Genomic DNA, 22,718 nt, shown 5'->3' with positions numbered 1-22,718 from the left:
TTAGTGTCCCCGCAGGCACGGTCTTTTATGCAGAGAGTTGACTGGCTGACAGCGCAGGATACTGTGCAGTTATTGTCCCCACAGGCACAATCAGTCGCGTCTGCCCCCGCCTAGGCCCCGGCAATTGCAGCGTCCATTGACCACGCCCCTTGCTCCTGCGTAATTGCCGCACCCATTGGCCTTAGCCATGCCCCCGGCCCAACGCACACGTTTGTTTTCCACACGCCCTCAAGGCATGTTTTTTTTGGGGGATGTGCCGCGCGATTGTTGCCGTTTGTCGCGCCCATTGGCCAAACCCCTTGGTGCAGCGCAATTGCAATTGCCGCACCTATTGGCCTTGTTCACGCCCCCAGCACAACGCACACGTTTAAGGAACGCTTTTTTTTTGTCGTCATGCACCTCCCCGTCCACACCCACGCCCACAAGGGATTACTTTGCCGGTAAGGTTCTTTCACGTTTCTAATGTATATGGTGGGCAGCTGTATAGCCTATGTCCATCTGCTGCAACTGTCCTTTCCAATGGTGTATTGGGTGTTGTGATTGGTGCTGTGGTTCCTGAGATTACCCGCCTCAAAGGTTTGGGCTCTCTCTTTATTATATTAGTATAGATATAGGACGCTGTAGCCAGACTGGGTTCCACAAGGCCAAATATCTGCATTGTGAGGTCCTGCTGAGTCCATTTTCAGAGCAGCAAAGAGCTAAGAGCAGCACAAACCTGCCAGACAAAATAGCTTTCTTTCATGCTTCTATCATTTTCCAAGCAGAGATACAAAATAGATTTAATTATATCCAAGCCTGCTCCTAGAGAATACGGTCTAATTAATCCTACATAGTAAAAACAGCTTTGAGATCTCCAGTCACTGTGATAGCACATATTTAAAGTATGTAGTGCAGAAAATATTTTGTAAAAAATGTTTTTACATATTAGGCATTTTGCCCTGTGGACTTATTAGGCACACTTAAGGGGTAACTTATTAATATATATATAAAATAAGATTTATGGGTTGGCAAAGGCACTTTTCATTTCAAAGTTTCACTTGAGTTTTTTTTAATTGAAGTCCACCTACAGGACAGTGGCAGGTAGGCCTGGCAGCCATGGATATCGGTGTTGTCAATTCACACTGCAGCCCACATATGACATTTAGCAACCAGCCACTAATGCATTTTCTGCACCAATTACTATGTCCTTACAAGAAGGAGAAATATATCAGTTAATAAAATTTAACAGAGCGCTCGATTGCCCAGAGGCGCCTTGGTGCTAGCTTTGATGCTATGAAGAATAAACCGAGAAACAAGGAGGATTGAAGCTCATTCTGCTTTAAACAACCAGGTTTTCAAAGGCTTCTTAAAGATAAGTAGATTGGGCATGGCTTTAATTTGCATGGGGCAGAGATTTCCAAGCATTTGCTGCTCTAATTACAAAACTTCTTCTACCCCAGGAAGATCTTTTAAACCTGGAGACTGCGGCATATTTGGCTGTTGTGGAGCGTAGTGTTTTACCTTGGATGTACCAGCAGAAACAGTTTTTAATAAAAACTAGGCCTTGGTTGTGTAATGCTTTATGCATGGTACATCATACTTTGAAAGTAATTCTCTGTCTTACTCGCAGTCAATGTAACTTCCTGATAGATTCAGACCCTGACTGATATTTTGGAATCTTTAATAATAGTCGTCTTGCGGCGTTTTGAAGAATTTGCAGTCTGTTCAGTAAGTGCTGATGCAGGTTTAGACGCAGTCCATTGCAGTAGTCTATTTTAATAGGTGCTAGTTAGCTGACTACCATATTTTGCAGCTCTGAGGGGATAAAAGGTAGGATCTTTTTTATGGTCCTTAATGTATGAAATGAAGAGAATGTCACAGCATTGACTTGATCAGTAAAAGTGAGTGTGTTAACAATTACTACCCCTAAATTCCGGGCCTTAGGAACTGGTGACAGGAAGTACACCTAAATCCTGCGGCCACCAACTTGGAGTCCAAAGGACAAAGGAGAGCCAAATAGCAAAACCTCACTTTTTCTGGAGGTTAATTTAAAAAAGTTCCTACTCATCCAGGTGCTCACTGCCACCAAGCATTCATGAAATCTGGATCCTGTCCCATTTTCGTCCCAGGCCAAAGAGACGACTATTTGAGTGTTGTCAGCATAAGATGTGAGTGAGAAACCGTGTGATCTAATTACGTGTGCAATGGGGATGACACAGACATTAAACAAGGTGGGGCTAAGTGAGGACCCCTCAAGGAAGTGAGAAAGGCTGGGAAACAAACTCACCTAATGCCACTGACTGTCCTCTACCCTAGAAAAACGTTCTTAGCATGTCCGGGGATGCCCCAGTAACACCAATCGCGGACAAATGATCTATCAGGAGCCGTTAGTTAATGGCTGCTGATAGATCTCACAGGATGAGGGCTGCTCTGCCCTCCCTGATCAAGGGACCATGTGATCTCCTCTGTGGCTTTTATCAAATCCAAATTAGGTAGGATCTTATGAATTATTATGCAGAATGTGTTCCTGACAATTGTTTGTTCATGATTTTTCTACCATTTTGCCTGGAGAGATAGCCGAGATATGAGACCGTAACTATTCGGGTCCAAATAGTTACGGGAGGGCTTTTGAATTGATGGAAGCATCAATGCTTTCTTCCAAGTGGTAGGGAAGATGCCTGTCCTAAACATCAGTTGAAAGATTTCAATTAATTTGGAGGTGATAATATCTGGGGCCGGTTTGGTCACCTTTGGATGGCAAGGGTTGTAACGGGAGCCAGATTTAGCAGCGTTGTTCAGGGTCACTACTTTCTCTACGATGGGAGGGATGAACTCTTTCACGAGTGGCTCACTGTGTGCGTCTAGGGGAGTAGACCGAATCATTTGAAGAAGGGGTGAGATTAGTAGAGGAAGAGGGAATATACTTTGAGAATCTGTTATATACTTCTTCGACTTTATGTTGAAAGAAGTCAACTAAAGTGTTATAAAACACTTGACTTCTGTTCTGCTTGTTAGAATTATTTTGCTGCCACTTTTTTTAACAGCCTTTAGAAGAATTTTTGCAGCTTCTATCTTTTGTGTAGGAAGCTTTTTCCTTCTTAATCAGGATCTTGTAGTCCATCAAACTTTGTTCATATTTCATTTTTCTTTCTCATTGTAATCTTTCCACCATCTTTTTTCTTGTCACCTACATCTTTGTTTTTCAGTTTTTAGATCATCTGAGAACCAGGGGCTGAGGGACTGCTCCTGCTAGATTTAGACACTCTGACTGGGGCTAATAGATTAACAGCTCCTTCTAACCAGCCTGTATAATTGGTTACTGCTATATCTATATCCTGTGAGTTTTCTGATACTGACTCCTGAGGGATGAAATAAAGGACTGCTGCTGGATTTGATACCAAGCTAGTGTGGTTGTCATTTGATGAGACACTCCGAATTCTGATGATTTGCAATTCTAGGCCAAATAAAATTGTGCTATGGTCTTTCCAGGTGAGAGAAAGAACACTAATACAGCGTAAGGCAGTGTTATAATTGAAGATACCATCTAATGTTTCTCCTGCTTGGCAAGTGGGGCCCCTGACCATCTGTGTGAGGCCCAGGCCTGACATAGCCTGTAGAAGTACCGTTGAGTCATTATCTTCTGGTACCTCTAGATCAAAGTTAAAATCTCCTGGGGCTGTGAAGTCATTAGACGGAATATTGGCTTCAAAGACAATGCCTATTTCCTGAGCAAATCTACGGCTTGGTGGGTGATATAACAACATACCTTTAAACATCTGGGGTTTTGAGACTTTGAGACTGAAAGTGACTGCCTTAAAGAGTGCAGAAGGTACAGGATTGCATTCAACTGAAAATGCGGCTTTGAGAATTATAGCAATACCACCGCCTCGATTTTTAGGTCTGTCCTGTCTCAATGTAGCATATCCCTCTGGATTGGCTTTTACCAGTTCAGGGTTCGATGCAGGGTGCAACCATGTTTCTGTCACAAACACAAATGACGGTTTGTGAACATACATAACATGTGCATTAGTAAAGCGCACATTCACCCAAGGGTATCTTGCCGCTGAATAACAGACGTTTATTGTTACTCAACTCAATGGTACTCTTTTTATCGACTTCAGAAGGATGAAAGGCTGAGTGGACTCACCGGGATTTGAACCTGTGACCATGAGATCGAACACAGGCCCTTACATTGGACACATTAGTGCATTAAGCCACCAGACCCAGTAAAACCCACAAAAACTTAAAATTCAATACAGTGCTTTAGTGCTTTACTAGAGGCCCGGTGTTTAAAAGTGAGCATATGATTTCTCTTTTGTCATTTTGGCTCCCTTAAGAGCCCAGTCAGGAGAGCCAGTTAGTAGGTTTGCCCCAGCAGCCCTGTGACTCATGGCCCACCTGAGCTGCGCATCCTTGACACATTAGATTAGAGTTTATCGTGATCGAATGGCATTCAAGGTAAGTGCAGTCTTTCTTCCTACCTTCAGTATTGAGGGAGAGAAGATCTTCTCTAAAATAGCTGAATTTTGGCCTGACATGGGTCATGGAATTGGCTGGGGGTGCTTGCGCTTGGCAAAATCCAGACGAGGACTATACATTTTCTATAGGCCTGTTTACAAGATGCCCATAATTTGCATAGGATTACAAGTGGTGCAATATTTATTGCACCCAGTAATTACAAGGTACCATAAAGATCATACATGTATTAAATCTTTATTAGGTCAATCCTGTTGGATTTAAACTAGTGGAAAAGTTCTGGTCTGTAAAGGCACATGTGGATTTTAGTACACTAAGCATCAAAATCTGCATGTTATTACCCAAAACAGAATATGTGATAATTATTGCATCCACTAAATTCCAAACATGTCAGTGTAGAATTGTTATCGGATGAGAGGGTCAGTTCATAATCAGGCTCTATGGGCTCTGGGTCCTACAACCACTTGCTTCCTTGGCTCAGGAAGCTTCAGCCATTTGATTGAGACACTGTCAATCACATCTTGGTTCAGCCTATTTTAGTGTCACCTTCTTTCTATTGGCTGTTTGGGTGTAGCCTTTCTTCTCTATTTGAATACAAGAGGGACTGTTTTGCATCTGACAAGTATACTCCATCATTACATTTATTTACTTCAACGATACATGTGTTCTATACACAGAGAGATCCTTTTTTAAACTGCTTTTCAATATTGGGGAAAATTGTATTGCTACTGTCAGCGCTCAAATACAAATTATAAACTATTTGCTTTGCAAATGCTTGTTTTTCTTGGCACCTTGGGGTTGCCAATAGGGAAAATCAATGTCATTGCTTCAGATGCTTTGCTGATAGATGGTCTAAAACACGTTACCAAAACAGCGTGTCACATTTTTTCCTAGATACTTTATAATAATTAAAACTGCATTTTTATTATGCTTCAAGCAATTATTACGCAAAACCTAACCTTCAGTAGCTAAAGAATGGGTGTTTGCTATAAAAATCTGTCTATATATGCATTTTATGCCTGTGCCTCTGTTTCTTTGATGAACACTCTTCACCATGGGACTTGGGTACCAGGAAAGTGAATTCATAGGAAATGCTACCCTGCTGGAGAATATTGGGGGTTGGCGAGTGGATTTCCAGATGTTGAAATAGACGGGAATCTTTACACATTTAACAACCACATCTATTCCAGGTCAGAGAAGCAGGTGGCACATGGTCCACAGCGACTACTCTCTAACTTGTTGATAACACTTCATGGGTGCAGACACGCCTACTGTCATTGGATCTTCCATTCAGGGCAGTGTTCAAACATTGCTATTCATAGGGTATTTATCTCTCACTTCAACAATTGTTCCCTTTTTTCTCTATTAAAAACATTGATGTTCTTTCAAAGACTTAATTTAAAATACTTTCTGGATTCTCCATGACCCCCTTGGTGAGCAGCAGTCATGCTTTATAAAACCTTCATTCATTCATTCATTCTGCACTGTACCCTTCACATGCTCCAGGTGCACAATACTCATTGAAGAAAGTCTGCAATACCACTTACCTCCGGTACAACCGGAGATGAAAGCCACCAAGACCCCAGTCACTCGGCCACAGGAGCAATTGTTCAGTACTGAAAATGAGGCAAACGCTGCAACCAAGCCGGCCACTGCGGAAAGGATCAGGAAGGCTCTGGTGGCTTCAAGGTATCCTGGGAAAGTGAAGTATGAAAGTTGAGTCTGCAGTATTGGATCCAAGACATGATTAAATTTAGTCTATACCCCAGCCTTACAAAAAGCAGCAGTAGCCCATCCATAAGGGTGTACGAGCTTAGCCCCCTTACCTTTTGGCCAACATAAAGAATGTCTCTCAGGTTGAGCAAAGGTCAGTCTGACATGCTATTTTTTGAGGTCAGGCAGCCAGGAGCTAGACATGTGCTGAATGTTCAAGCTCTTGGCTGCCTGGGCTGAACTTTGCTGGGTTGAAGATGGCACAGCCCTGTGGACATGTCCTCTTCTAAATGGCAAAGTACCACAAGGCCCTCCTCCCCGTGATGAGTGAGCGGAGGGCGTCACTGACAGCCTCAGAGCCGGGTGCCACAGTTTTAAGTCCTTAAGTGCCCAGGGCCAAGTGTCTATTATACAAGTCAGAAATCTCACTAACTCCATGCCACTCTATGACTTCTCTTCATTGGGCAGCAATCCCAACCCTGTTGGAACTATCAAGATCCCTCCCCAAGACATGGCAAAAGGTAACTGTCATGTTTTTTTAATGTTTGGTGCATTCATGAATGTGTGAATATATGTGTATCTGTCAGTGTATGCAGTGAAAGGGTGTGTGTGCTTGTGAAAGGTAGGTGTATGTGCGCGTGCTTTTGGATGCATGGGGTGTGAGTGAGTGTGCATATAGATGGGTGAGTGTATGTAAGTGTGTGTCCCCCCCCCCCCCGGTTGAATAACTGGCCGCCATTGACAAACAACATAGCAGGTTGCTTCCAAGTTGTGCATAATTTAGATGGTCATCTTCCATCAATTCACCTCTCTGCCTATTTAACCCTTTGAAGATGTATTTCTCAAACATCTAGATCAGAAGAGCTACTTTCTCGCACAATCCACTATGAACTAATGCTTAAGGATATTGTGAGAAATTTGTTCCACCCATTTAATGCCCCTGGATTTTTCCCATTTTGGGTTATCTAGATATAGATTTCTGCTGTTAGTGAGTCTCACTCACCCCAAGTCCTGTTGAAATTTATGGAGAGTGCTAACCGCCAGTCTTCACATTTTAAGATAAAGCCAACCTATGCACAGCTAGTATAAGAATTTCTGGGCCTGTTGCACCTGAAAATGTGCACACAAGCTAGTGCACATGTTTGCAATTGAGCATGTGAGACTACTGTTTAACAAAGCTGGAATATGCGTACCCTGTCGCAGAGGGAACCCTTCATGGATTGATGGCGACCCGGGCAGGCCTTATACCATACTATGGGTGTTAATAGTATGAATGTGAGAAAGTGCCTCTATTTGCGTGGTTTTATCTAATGCTTATAGTTTTTTGACTCTGTGTACTGGGATCCTGATATCCAGGCCCCATTGCATGTGTACTGACCCTAAAATAAGTCAGAATTGGCTTAATCCTAATTGCCTTATTTAACTTTCATATAATACCATGATACCATGGTATATGATGTCCCAAAAATGCACCCATAGCATGAAACATCAAATGTCAACAATGGAATATGGCACTACTGTGCCATCAACTAGTGTAACAAGAGAAGGAATGTTACTTACCTGTAAGCATCTATTTGTAGAATGTAGTGCCATAGGTCCATATGCTTGGCGTATTCTGCCATCTAGAGTTGGACTCAGATGTTTGCAACTTATTTTTCTTCGAAGAAGTTTTTCGAGGCACAAGGTATAGTGATTCCTCCAATGGTCTGTGTTGTGATTGTTAATCAGCTCTTTGTTAAATTGTTTTTAGATCATTGGATGAGGTTTAGGATAGGAGCAATATAGTGACAGAAAATATGTGCATTCAAGTGAATATTAGAAAACGTCAATAGATAGGAACATACGTCAATCAATAGTTGCCAGGGAGGAGGGTGAGTGCATATGAATCCACAGCACACATTACAAATAGATATTTACAGGGTAATTAACATATTTCATGCATAACATGTGTTGGGTGTAGATACATATGCTTAGCATTGAATGTAAAGCAGAGCTCTCCAATGTAGGATGTTTAAATATAAAAAAAATCTATTGAGGCGCCTTTTTAGGTCTTGTGTTTGGCAGCGCTGTCTCAGCGAGACTAAAGTAATGTATATGTTGGGTGAAACTCTGTGTAATGTATTATACAGCTTGTGATTCTTTTAACTCTGGCATTGCTGTTGTTTACTTGATTTCTGTTGGCTGTCGGCCCTATGGTAACTTCCGTGAAGTTCCGAGGCAGCGACACCTAACTACAGTTTCACTTCACTCCGCTCGCACTTAATTGCCTGTAGCCATCTGGTTGGGGGCGTGGCACCCTTCCTCTCCCTCGTTCTGCGTGGCCGCTTGTTTCCTTACCCGTTGCCCCCTGTTTTGACTAACACAACTGACGAGCCCCTCGACATTCTCGTAAACTGTCACGCTGGTGCACTTGCTGTTTTTGTCTGGCAGCAGCTTCGTCGTGTTTCTGCATAGCAGAAAACACCCCGGGTGGTGGCGTTGATAATTATGTGTCTCTTTAAGAAAACGGAAAGGGGGGCGGGGTAAGCGAGGTACGAGGGCTGCGAATGCTCGGGTCAGTTAATGGAAAGTGCGCGCAGAGAACAGAATACTGACTTCACTTCACTCTTATTCTATGTGAGGGCTAAATGCGCTGTGATGTGCCGCAGGTCACACAGTGCGTTGGAAGCCTCGCGATGGAGCATTACGGTGACCCCGACCCTGGGATGTCAGAGGGGGTCGTGCAGGGATCACCTTGGTCTCCAGGAACCTGAAAATAGTGAAGAGCGAGTGAGATTTAAACAAAAACATGTATCAGTTTCAGGAGCGCACTCTTCACCACTGCAAGAATTGTGATATACCAGCCTGTCCAAATCTTTTAAGCGACCTTCACCCCCTCTTCCCCCCCAGACAAACTCGGAAAGATAGCTTAGTGAGTTCAGAGCTAGCTGCGGGCGCTTGTGCCAGGCCATCAATCACAGCTTGAAATCCGGGCACAACCGCTAGCCCAGCCTTGCCTCCTTCACGATGAGCTTAAACTGAGCACCATCGGGCAGGTGCCTAATTATAGCACTTTGAATCAGTCGGCCTGTAGGAGCAAGCACTAAAAAGCCATTTGGTATTATATGTATTAGTAGTATTTCTTATTCTGTGCCTGGACAAGTAAATCACTTTTATTTTGCATCTAGCCACATGCGCTAACACGGCTGGGCGTGCAAAGCTAGACTCAAGTTCAAGTTTCAAGTTCAAGTTTAAATACTTTATTCGACAACATTGTCATAAAAGCATGTATCCCTAAGCTAAACAGAATAAATACTAATCTAGAATAATTAAAAAACATATTAAATTCCATACAGTTTATACTTTGTTGGCGAATAACGCAATAAAAATGCACATTTTTTAAAATAGCGACACAGCACAAAGTTTAAAAAGAAAAGTTTGGTAATCAGATAGTTCATAGGAGTTTTAAAGTGCGCGTGCGTATTATCCATGCCCACCCCATGTATTTAGCTACAGCAATTGCAAGGTTAGGGGCACAATTTGATTTTAAAATCCTTAAGGCCTCTAAGTATTTCCTTGTACCCAAATTTCTGCATGCAGGCTTCAACCATCTATTCCTTGGGGCCGCATATAAGGGGCATACAAATAGAAAATGTGGGATATCCTCTACATGTGTTTTACAATAAAAACAAGTATTTACATTATCAGGAGACCATTTGACCGTGAAAGCATTTAGAGGTAAAGAGCCAATTCGAAACTGAAAATACAGTTTCCTATCTAGAGGCTTGGAGATCAAATCCCAGTACTGTTCAAATTTTGGGATCGTTTTAACTTCCAAAAACTGGGATGTCAGGACAGATGGTTGATTGGAAGTCAATGCAGTGTTGTTTATCATGTCCCAGTACAATTTTTTCAATGTAGTCTTTGATGGAAAATCATCTGGGTCTACTGCAGACCACAAGTGTTCAAGGTGCAGTTTTTGAAGTAGTTTCCTCACTTCTTTAAGCCAAAGTACTTTATGGAAAGTATCAGAGTTATCAACATCCAAGAGGGCAGCTGCGTAATGACTCAACTCAGGAGTAGTTTTTATGCGCCTCCAATATAGGAGGGGACGCAGTCTGACCATATCCTCAATCTTTTTCCTCCCAAGATCGTAATGGAGTGGGGTCGAGGGGGTACTCTGTGGAACACCAACTATGCACCGTAGAAATTTATTTTCTGCAACTACTAAAGTGTTCAAATTGGTGAAACCCCATAATTCTGATCCATAAAGACATGCACCCAGCACTTTCATTCCATAAATCTCCATTATGGGCTGAATTGGTTTTGTAAATGAAGATGTGTGCTTTTGGGCTATTGCCCCTGCCAGCTGGTTAAATTTTAGCACTACAGAGTCCATATGTGATCTCCAGTTCATGTTAGCATTTAGAGAGATGCCTAGGTAGGTAAAAGCATCCACTTCTTCCAAAAAAGCCCCGTTGTAAACCATTTTCCCCTTGAATTTCTTAGTGAGATTCAGATTCATAAATTTAGTCCTTGATGTATTTATTTCCAAGCCCCGAATCCGGCAGAAGTCACCAAAAGCGTTTATTGTCTTTTGTAAACCGCTGGGGGTCCGCGAGACCAGCAAGGTGTCATCTGCGAACATTAGTACTGGAACTCGCTTCCCGTCTAATAGTGGAGCATCCGTCGGAAGTTGCTTCAAAAAGTCAACTATGCCATTGATGTAGAGAAAGAATAAGGTGGGGGCCAGGACGCAGCCCTGTCTCACGCCTCTCTCGACAGGGAAGGATTCTGTGACATCTCCCTGGGCTCCCCACCTAATCCGGGCATAATTGTTCTCATGCAACCTTACAAGCAAAGTTAGTAGTTCAGGACTTATTCCGAGTTCCCTTAAGACAACCCAAAGTTTTTGCCGGGGAACTAAATCAAAGGCTGACTTCAGGTCAACAAAAACAGCAAACAGAGGACCATTTAGCAGGGTTACATTTTTCCAGTATATAGTTAAAAAGTGGAATACCTGATCGACAGAGCTAGTTAGAGGGCGGAAACCAGCTTGGTACGGGTAGAGGATGTCCTTGTCAACTATCCAGGCTTGTATCTTGTTTTGTACCATCCTGCGCATCAATTTTTGGGCGCAATCGATGAGGCTGATGGGCCTATAGTTACTTGGTAGAGCCTTATCCCCTTTTTTGTAGACTGGTATTATTTCCGCTCCTTTCCATGTTGCTGGTATCTTTGCCCCTTATGCAATGGCATTTCCAAGCCATACAAAGTATTTACACCAGCTGTCCCTGTCCGATAGAAAAACATCTGCCGGTATTCCATCGATTCCTGGCGCCCTACCTCTGGTCACTCCATCCATTGCCTCATGTACATCTTTCAATGAAAATAGTTTGTTGGTAAAAAATACCCTTTCTGGAGGAGAAACAGTTTGCGAACCTGAATTGTCTGCATATTGGGGTTTGAAAAAGTCCACCCAGGACTCCTTCGCTACATGATTTTTCGGGCAATCAGCTATTCCCCCTGAGCCCCACTTTAATATGGCCCAAAACTCTTTCTGGTGTTTATCAACACATGCTTTCTTCAGGTCTAGCCAAAGGTTCTCATCCCACCGTTTTTTTTGCCTTAATCTGGGTTTTTCTATATATGTCCCTAGCATTCAAAACTCCTATTTTAGATCTCAGTGCCATACTGAGATTTTGTCTCGCTATTCTGCAGGATTGGTCGTACCATCCCCTCTTTATGGGTGGTCCAGTGCCCTTCCTCTTCTTAATTGTTTTAAAGAATAGCTTCTGTATGTTAGCAAAAAACTTTGGCTGTGACTCTTCAATTCGTAGTTTAAAATTTGTGTCATTCATTAAAACCTGTAGTCTGGTTACTTCATCAATGACTAACCCCTCAAGGGCCTGCCTATCCTCTGGGTTGTCTACCAAAGTTATCCATTTAATGTGACAGAGATTGTTAGATGGAACAACATCTAGGCTCGTGAGGTTCCTAGCTGGGTTTTCTGAGGTTGCTCTTTGTTCCATGTTGAAGATCAAAGACAAGGGGTTGTGGTCGCTCTCCAACCTGGGAATGACCTGCATATCGACCACTTTACTCCAACCTCTAACATCTACCAAAATGTAATCTATCCTACTACTTGATCTTAGGTTATCAAAGGTATGCCTGCCCTGTAGGTCAGAAGGAGTGCGACCGTTGGCTGCCCTCAGTCCTCTGGATAGGCATAAACTTTTAACCTGTATTGCTACTTCTGTCCACTTTTTTACCAACAGAAGGTCTAACTGGGGAATTCCCCATTTGGTATCTTCCTCTTGTGTCAGATCGCTATCCTCACAGCCTAAAGGTTCAAATGTTGTGTTTAGGTCTCCACCCACCAAGATAGTGTACTGCGTAGGTAGCATCTCTAAGTCATTATCTAGTGCACCTACTATATCAGAGAATGTGCCCCCTTGGGTTCCCCTTGCATAGATATTATATATTGCCAGCTTATGACCGTCAACCCAGGTGAGCACAATAGAAAGTAGGTCGCTATTAGTGATATGGCTCTGCTTGATGGTACATTGCAGAGATTGGCGTATCCATATGACTAGACCCCCAGAAGGGCGTCCCTTGGTATTCTTTTTCGCGGGCACGTAAAAATTTAGAAAGCCCTGGCGAAAAACTGGTGACACTGACCATGTTTCCTGTAGCAACACAATATTGTAACGGTCAATGAACTCGCACCATTCTGGAGTCTCTATTTTATGTTGGATACCCGCAATATTCCATGAAATGAACTTAATGCTACCTTCCCTTTCCATATTCCTCTTATTTAAGGGAATAGTCAGGTTAGGGAAAAGCGCTCGAGGTGGAGAAATAACTTCAACAACGTTAATACTAGTATGAACGACTGGTAAGTTGTTCTCTACTGCATTAAAGGCGTGATCTCTAGGGTCAGATGTCTTGCCCTCACAACAATCTGGGCCCGATTCACAGAATGAACTTACTACTTTTGGCATTCACAGAATGCACTTACTACTTTTGGTATTAACAGAATGAACTTACTCATTTCGGTATTCACAGAAGTTAGGACTACTGACTTTAGGACTTCTAAATGCCTTCTGTGAATACCGAAAGTCTTACAATTTGGATTTTTCTCAATTTAGTAGTAGTAAAGTTAGGACTCCTAACTTTAGGACTCCTAAATGCCTTCTGTGAATACCGAAAGTCCTAAAATTACGATTTTTGTCAATTTAGTAGTAGTAAAGTTAGGACTACTAACTTTAGGGCGCCTAAATGCCTTCTGTGAATACCGAAAGTCTTAAAATTACGATTTTTTTCAATTTAGTAGTAGTAAAGTTATGACGACTAACTTTAGGATGCCTAAATGCCTTCTGTGAATACCAAAAGTCTTAAAATTACGATTTTTCTCAATTTAGTAGTAGTAAAGTTAGTAGTCCTAACTTTACTACTACTAAATAGAGAAAAATCCTAATTTTAAGACTTTCGGTATTCACAGAAGGCATTTAGGCATCCTAAAGTCAGGAGTCCTAACTTTACTACTACTAAATTGAGAAAAATCCAAATTTTAAGACTTTCGGTATTCACAGAAGGCATTTAGGAGTCCTAAAGTTAGTAGTCCTAACTTCTGTGAATACCGAAATGAGTAAGTTCATTCTGTGAATACCAATAGTAGTAAGTGCATTCTGTGAATGCCAAAAGTAGTAAGTTCATTCTGTGAATCGGGCCCTCTGTTCCTAATGTCGTGAGAGTACTAGTATTTCCATGTTTAACCTTTACAATCTTAGTTTTCCCTAAACTCCTTGATTTTTCCAGTCAATCACATTGCTTAGGCCTGAAAGGGCAGAGAACCTGTTTTCGATCGAGATGCCCCAATTATTTTTATTTTCAGGGATTTTGGCTTTTCTTATTACAGGGTTCCATTTCGTTTTCAACAATGTTGGATTTAGAATGTTTCCCTTTTTTATATAAAAGAAATCCAACGTTAGTGGCACTATTTCGGTGGATCTACGCTGAGGGGGATATATATTAGCTAGAATGTTTGGTAAAACTTCTGGATCTGAGAAATGTAGCACCACACAATCCCCCTTGAACGTTTTGATGCCACCCCCGATCCATTCAACCCTTCTAGCTTTTACTACTTCCTGTGCCAACTGGTCCCTGCCTCCTGGTTTAAAAGCCATGTTCTTTGATAGCCAGTGGAGTGATTTATTTATCAAAGAAGGGATGTTCTCTACTTGCCCTGGTTCTAGTTGAGGGACGTTTGCTAGAACCAATATTAGTGGGGAAGCTTCCACTATTAATTCAACAGGCCCTTTCTCTATATTGTCTAAATCTTTTGTGCTTCTGGAGCTGGGCCCTGCAGAATCCTCAACAATGGTAACTGGGTTTGGGACACCCGATCCCTCCCCCCCTTGGACAGGCCTCCACGTGGTGTTCTGGGAAGTATTTGCAGAAAAATCTGACCCAGGTGCAATTTTAGTGATTTTTGGGTCAGCTGTAACTGGATTTAATAAAGCAGTAATTAATCTTACTTCTGTTGTTTTTTGCAAAAGTACCCTCAGTCTAGTAACCTCTTCTGTGAGCTGGTCAATTTCGCTTAGGAGTGGTTTGGTAATAGTTTTAATTTTATTATCTATGGCATTCAGCAGCTTCTTAAATTGGTCTTCTTCCAGATAAACCTTTCCTCCCCCATTACTCCTAGTATCATCTCCAGTATTCCCCTGGGGGGAAGCGTCAGGGCGCTTTTTACCTGATCGAAGACCACCCCTTTTTGGTATATTCTTTCCCCCTCCCTTTGTTACTCTAGGAGCTGGGACCGGTGTAGGGGTTTCTTCTTCTAGAGTAATAATGTCAATATCAGTTGTACTTTCGGGAGCTGGTTCATTGATTGCTACTAGTAATTGGGTCAATGGGTTGTTGTCTGGAGTCTGGAACACCTCATTGCTAATATCAAGAGCTGGGGTAGGTAGAGGAGTATTGTCAATAAGCAAGTCTGGCGAATAGCTAAGACCCAAAGATGATCTCCTGTCCTGGTTAATTTTGGCAACTTTCTGTACCATGTAATTGTCTATGATATTAAGTGGAGCTAAAGATGTTTTCGCTTTAGACATTTTACAAGGTTGCAGCAATGCAGGTCCGTGGGGTTTTAAATCAATATGATATCTCAGGCTCTTACAGGGATGAAGGGAGTGTATCACTTACTTGAGTGTTTTTGGGCAGCGTTCTTGGCCCTGCTCCTGCCGATGAGGGCCGTAGAGGGCCCGCCCTTTGCCCGGGCTTCGCTCCGGGCGTCACGCTCGCGTCCCGCGAAGCGGGTTCCTGTGGCGCTTATGTGCGCCTCCTGGCGCCCTCGCGGTGTCACAAGGCGCGCCGCCGCGTAGGCTGCCGGGAATTGTGGTCCCGGAGCGGCGGCGTGTGTAGTCTGCTGGAAAGTGACTCTTGGCGGTGGCGGCGTGCTTTCGCGGTGCCTGGCTGCCTTGCAATGACTCCTGGCGGTGGCGGCGTCTGGCAGGTAAGTTTGTGTTTGTCTCCCCCGCTCCGCCGGTTCCTGTGGCGCTTATGTGCGCCTCCTGGCGCCCTCTCGGTGTCATAAGGTGCGCCGCCGCGTAGGCTGCCGGGAATTGTGGTCCCGGAGCGGCGGTGCGTGTAGTCTGCTGGAGAGTGACTCTTGGTGGTGGCGGCGTGCTTTCGCGGTGCCTGGCTGCCTTGCAATGACTCCTGGCGGTGGCGGCGTCTGGCAGGCAAGTTTGTGTTTGTCTCCCCCGCTCCGCCGGTTCCTGTGGCACTTATGTGTGCCTCCTGGCGCCCTCGCGGTGTCACAAGGCGCGCAGCCGCGTAGGCTGCCGGGAATTGTGGTCCCGGAGCGGCGGCGCGAGTAGTCTGCTGGAAAGTGACTCTTGGCGGTGGCGGCGTGCTTTCGCGGTGCCTGGCTGCCTTGCAATGACTCCTGGCGGCGTCTGGCAGGTAAGTTTGTGTTCGTCTCCCCCGCTCCGCCGGTTCCTGTGGCGCTTATGTGCGCCTCCTGGCGCCCTCGCGGTGTCACAAGGCGCGCCGCCGCGTAGGCTGCCGGGAATTGTGGTCCCGGAGCGGCAGCGCTTGTAGTCTGCTGGAAAGTGACTCTTGGCGGTGGCGGCGTGCTTTCGCGGTGCCTGGCTGCCTTGCAATGACTCCTGGCGGTGGCGGCGTCTGGCAGGTAAGTTTGTGTTCGCATTTCATTTGCGTTGACACGGACTCCTTTATTTGTATCCTTCTGTTTGTGTAGGGGGTACGGCGTAACGTAATTGCTTCTAGGCGCTTGATAGAAGTACTCCGGGCCTGGGGTCGTGATTGTAAAACTTGACCTGCCGGTGCCTCGCAGTAGTGAAGGAGTTGTAGGGTCTGTAAAGACCGAACCAGAGACCGCTGGTTCCATAGACCTCTTTTCTTCGTCCTTTTGTGTTCCTCAATTCGGGACATATGTGCATGAGTCGTTCAAGTGATACTCCAAACGAAGCCATTATGAAAGCATGAATCCCTGTCAAACCAGCTTGTGTGAGGGTGTGGAGGGCTAGAGGGAACATAAATGCAAATTCACCTTTTCATTAACCCCGAAATAACATTTTCTGCTCTCATCCACTAACTTCAGAGTGTTGCAGGTAGCTCAAACGGTGGAGGGGCGCAGCCAAGACAGCTGTACGTAGATGCATGCCCTATATATTTATAGGAACAGTTTTGTACAGACCATAGAATTTCTAATGTGGTGACACCCGTAAAGTACAGTATGTATATAGATGGGCAGAGCCTTATTTGCTATTTACTGCCATTGATGAGCGTGGGAGGGACTGTGGCTCATGAGAGGCCCGAAGTCTTGAGTGGGTCATCTTGACGCCACTCCCCAAACAATTTAATGCGTCTACCTTTATAAGCCCGCTGTTCTCTTATATTGAGTAGTAATAAAAATAGGTATGTAAGTAGGCCCAGCGCACAGTCTCTTTGCATAAGCGCGTGGGGTAAGCGTTGACGATCAAGAGGAGACAGGCAGTCGTCATAGGAATGTCCGCTCCACTGTGGTAAAACCGTAGGATATGAGCTTTGCTCTGTAGGAATAAATCTCTAGATCTGCATGGATTACTACCCTTCCACCAAATAACATATCATTGGGTTAAACTTCTTTTCAATGGCATGGAGTATGAGTGTGTAAATGGTACAATGGTTCTGTTAAGTGCAGAAAAGAGTGATTTAGAAATGTCCATCATGTATCAACAGTGCAGACAGCACAGCTATGACCGTCCTTCTCTCATCTCACCTCTTTTGGGTCATAGTAAAACTTCGAAATTGCACATTCACCGTGCTATCGGATCTTTCGGTACCAGCAAGAAAAAGGCTTGAAACCGGCTTTGATTAGGAAAATGACTTCATGGTGGAAAATAGGAGGTTTTATGTTATTTTTTAAATGGGAAAAGGTAAGCAGTTTCCTCAATTCAGCAAGTTTATTTCTCCAAAGGGAACCCCTCATCTTTTCTTTTTTTCCTTTTTTGCACCCGCGTCGCAACCTTCAGCTGCTTGCTCAGTGAGCCATTTCGTTTTACAAACACAAAGAAGCCGAATTCCATCTGCATTAGTGCTTAATGAGTAAACAAATGGAAGAACAGGTACACCTATGTGGCAGGAAACTGTATGTTTCAGCTGGAAACTTGTATGTTTCTGTCAGTCATGTGGCTGTCCCTTCCATCACTTTCCCTGAAGAGATAACATAGCAGCATAACATGTGTATTTGTAAAGCGCACGTTCACCCGTAGGCATCTTGGCGCTGAATAACAGATGTTTATTGGTACCCAACTCAATGGTTCTCATTTTATCGACCTCAGATTGATGAAAGGCTGAGTGGACCCGTCGGAATTTGAACCTGTGACTGTGAGGTTGAACACCGGCCCCTGCAGTGGCCGCATTAGTCCACTGAGCCACCAGACCCGGCTACGAATACGACTGGCAGGGTACTTGTATGCTTTGTAATGAAGCAAGGCAAGGCTGAAGGCCATATGTTCTTCATGCGCTAGTACCCATGTGTGTAGCTATTGGCAGATTACGACTTGTTTTTTTTAAACATTTGTCACAACGCAGAACAACACGATTATGGGAACACTGCCATTCCTGGCGAAGCTGCATGTCAAAGCTGCAGGAATTTTCAAAATGCAAATCAAATATGTCCACAAAAGGGGTCTCTGGAGTTGCTGCCAGCGCCCGCACCTTGGACCGAAAGCTACCACCGAGGACAGTGTGTCTAACATACATAACCTGCCACAAAATTAAGTGCCTCATAAGAAAGCTCTCATTTCAGGCCAGGCCGCTAACAATAACAAAGAGACAGGACACGACCATCCGTCTCAATTATGACGACAGTGTTTTCTAGGGCTCGAGTCGGGGTACCACGCGAGTGGACAGCGTCCCCCCACTTATTTTACCGGGGGGACACCATCCCTCCTGCCAAACAACTGGACTTCACTCTTTGGCCTCTCTGGGACGAGGAGCTCGGCACCTTTCGTGACGTCACTTCTTGTCGTGACGTCACTTCCGGGGACAGTGTCCCCCCCACTTCTTTTTTTACGACTTGTGCCCTGGTGTTTTCCTCCCATATTATCCTGTCTGTCATGTACCCTTCGTGTTCCAAAGGAGGCCCGGTCTCTCACATCATTTTTTTACAAAGCTTGAAGGCCCCCAGGGGAGGCTTTCCTGATCACTGCCCCACCCTTGCCTTCTGAGTACCCCCAGCCAGGGTGACAGCCGCAGCTCCCTGCTACACGGGAGCTCATTTGCATACCAATTAAGCTTCCCAGCGCTGCGACTAACTGGGCTGACAGTCTGCAAAGTTAACTTTCGTCGCAGCCGCTGAGGATGATCTTCAGAAAAATATCCTTTTTGGAATACGAACAACTGTTTAAAAAAAAAAAGCGCGCCAATCACCAAAAGGGGACTTTTCCACATGATTTACAAATAAAAGTAGACCAGCGTATAAAAAATATGGACTGAACGAAAAAAAAAAAAAACAACATACTGGGCATTTGTGAGTTGTGGAACCCAGGCAGGATTGTCAAAACTATCTAAAAATTAAGTTTGCACTAAACGCATCAAGTATTTTGTTTTAGATTTGGTGTTTTTTTTTTTGTTCTATGCTGATCAGTTTAATTCTAGCAGACGTGCTGCTGATGTTCTTTTTCATTATCTGCCTGGTGGAAGAACCAGTTCACCAGTTGCAAATGGTAAATAGTTGATCCGGTTCTTCCCTTAAGATTCCTTGATCACCTTTTGAAATGCTATTTTGAAACGACCTGTTGTATCTTGGCACACGTATCTAGGATCTAAAGTTGTCTATTGGCTTCCTATGATATTTTAACTTAACTGGTGGAGGATTTGCTGCCCCCATCCGATCTTTGTAATAAATAGTAAGCATATAAAGCACCCTTTGAGAAGTACCACCTCTCTAGGCGCTCATTACTGCTGTTAATCATTTCACATTTCAATGAAAGGCTGTGTGGGCCTCCTGATGGAGACACACGCGGCATTATATGGATGCATTTGCCAACTGAGCTATCTCACTGACTTACATAGTCATATGTCAAAAAACTCACATGACATGACAAGAAATAGTAGAATCCAATTCTAACAGTAGAACTAGAATTTCATTCTGAACTATCTGACACACGCACACATTTTACATTCAGAGACAGATAATGCCTATACGATGTGTCTTAAGCCTAACCTACTCTTTACATTCGATGCACCCCCACCAAACAGCGTTTTAGCTTCATCCAAACAACGATTAGACAAGTATTAGAATACATGAATATACATAATGCTTAATTTTTAAAATAATAAGCACTGGTGCCCAAAGTTTTTTTTCTCAGAAGCCCACTTTCATCCCTGCTTTCTCAATTTGTCACTGTTTTTCCAGACTGTCTTCCTCCTCCTTTCTTCATTTCCTGTGTTTCTCTCTCTTGCCCTGGGTAAATCTCTTATGAGGAAAAGTATGTGCTGGTTCAAAAATAATTGTGCTGGTAGGCTCTACCTGCAACCACCAGCTCAAATTAAGCACTAAATTTACAGCTATCAAATGTAAGCATTGGGGTGGCTGCAGGCTCTTTTGATGGTAAAATAAAGCACAAGCTGATCAATTAACTTTGTACCACGGGAAGAATTCCGAACAAGCATTTGCAATGCAATAGATCTTGCATTTGTGAGAGTTTGAGCTATTGGAATTGTAAATGACAATGCCTTTTATTTATGCGTTTGAAAACTTGCAAGCTGAGCCTAAACAATCACTTTGTACTTGTAGCCCTGGCCTATGAGAAGCAAGGCTGGTAGTCTCCTTTACTGCAAGCCTTGCCTTTCGTAAGCAAGGACTATACGTACAAAGTGCGTGTTTATGCACCGCTAGTAGGTTTTCAAAACAAATTAATAAAAGGCATTGTCATTTACAATGCCAATCGCTCCAACTCTCGCAAATGCGAGACCTATTGTATTGCAAATGCTTGTTTTGCATATGGAGTGAAGTCTTGGGGGTGTAGGTAGTGCTCTCTTTGCCTTGTAATAGCAAGTCTGAATATATCTAAGTATACATCTGGCTATTCCCGTTTTGGATATATGGGAGCCTTGCTATGGCTTTGCAAAGGCAACAAAGAGTTGTTGTGTTTTGGGAAAATACTTATTTCTCTCTATGTCATATATTAATGCCCTTTTAACATCTGATATATGTAGAGCTCTTTCTGTTACTGAATCTGGTTTAAGGTAGAAAACCGATAGCTATATTGTTTGGTTTGTATCAAAAGTTGACACTACCTTTGGTAGGAATTTCGGGTTCGTATGAAGTACCAATTTTGTTGGAAATATTTCAAGAACTGCTCTTCCAATGTAAAGGCTTGGATTTCACTTATTCTTCTAAGAGAAGTGATACTTACTAAGAAGGTTACCTTCCATGTGAGGAATTGGAGGCCACAGAAATAAAGAGGCTCAAAGGGTGGTACCCGGAGTCTAGTGAGTACACAATATCAAGGTTCTAGACTGGTGTTTGTGGGGTGGAAGGTGGACTGACTCTTTTAAGTACTTCCATACATGCTTTAATCACTGGAACTTTAAAAAGTGGCATATGTTATCCATTTTGCTAAGGCCACTAAATGTAAGCTGATTGATGTATAAGCAATTCTAGGATCTCAGAAGCCCGATAGCTAGATTGAGCTGTGTGGGATTTGGGTGCCCTCCCTTGGTCCTGAGTTAGAAGATGTGGCCAGAGGGGTAGCGTCTAGTGTGGCACAAATGATAGTTGTAGTACAGTTGTGAATCATGCTTGTCATGCCCATGTTGGGGCAAAAGCCAACACAAACACCCCTCTCAGTGTACAATATAATATAATACAATACAAGAAATGTGTAGCGTGCACAGCTGACTCCGAAGAGGCGTCCTGGCTCTAGTGGCACTGAAGAAATCGAGAGGTTAAAGTCAGTAAGTGAGGTGCTTTAACCGCTTGCGTGCTCGTGACGGAACCGTTCAGTCACGAGCCTCGGGTGGGCTGTGCTAGTGACGGAACGGTTCCGTCACGGCCCGCTTGCTGCGCCTGCGCGGCGCGAATTCCACGCCTGCGCTGAAGGTTCTATTAGGTGGGCGGGGCCGTGACAGAACCATTCTGTCATAAGCACAGCCCACCCGAGGCTCGTGACGGAGCGGTTCCGTCACAAACACGGGAGCGCCGCGCGGCCCCCCCTCCCCTTAGCGCTGCGGCGGAATAGCCATCGCAGCTAAGGGGTTAAAAGCAGGATTTAAACAGCAAGGTTATGTTTTTTTCTGCAAATAGGAGACCAGGGCTCATCCATCTCTTTTAGCCTTGTGTATACGAGGTAGTTGAAAAAGCTTAACATTATTTGATCTCAAGGATCTGACTTGACGGTGTGGCTTGACCCTCTTCTGAAGATCGATGAGGCCCTTTTGCATGTAGGCCCTGAAAGCAAATACATGAGCCTTAAATTGGATTGTCTTACGAGAGACCACCAAGGTGGAGCATCCTCCTAAGTGACTTCAATGTTGGAAAACGTGAGTCAGAAATTGCCTTGATTGGGGTTCAAATGAAAGATTAGAGTCAAGTTTCACTCCAAGGTTTCTAACAGTAGGGGCCGGACGAGGGGAGGCACCCAGTTCTGTCGACCACCAGTTGCTGGGATCTGCAGATGTCTTGGTAACAGAGATATATATTTTTTGTTTTTGCAATCAAGCTTGAAGTGGTTTTCATTCATCAATTCAACTTCTACCTGTAAGCACAGTTTAAAAGAACTCATCTTCACAGGCAAGTCCTTCTGAAAGGCAAGGAGGAGCTGAGTGTCATTCGCATAGGAGGCCACTCACACGCCGCAGGCATCCAGGAGTTTCTCCAGCAGTTCAAGATAGATATTAAGAAGGATGTGGCTAGGTGCAGAACCCTTATGCACACCTCAAACAAGTGGGTTAAAGGAAGAGGTGACAGGAGGGAGAAAGACGACTGCCTTCAGCGATCCTCTGTGCCAACGCAGGGCCTGATCTCTGACGCCAATTCCCTTGTGTCT

At 43.9% G+C, this 22,718-nt stretch overlaps 1 protein-coding gene across 1 annotated transcript in view; it reads right to left on the bottom strand.

The window, feature by feature from the left end:
• LOC147701162 (lens fiber membrane intrinsic protein-like) overlaps window positions 1–22,718 on the bottom strand; it is a 121,153-nt gene that overhangs the window by 38,920 nt on the left and 59,515 nt on the right. The window contains exon 3 of the mRNA XM_086929922.1: window positions 6,003–6,149. Coding sequence (XP_086786048.1) covers window positions 6,003–6,149 — 147 coding nt within the window. The remainder of the gene's footprint in view (window positions 1–6,002; window positions 6,150–22,718) is intronic.

The sequence above is a fragment of the Lissotriton vulgaris genome, chromosome 7, assembly GCF_964263255.1.
Source record: "Lissotriton vulgaris chromosome 7, aLisVul1.2, whole genome shotgun sequence".
NCBI lineage: Eukaryota > Metazoa > Chordata > Amphibia > Caudata > Salamandridae > Lissotriton > Lissotriton vulgaris.
The sequence above is the reverse complement of the archived record's forward strand: the minus strand, read 5'-3'. Positions and strand labels throughout refer to the sequence as shown.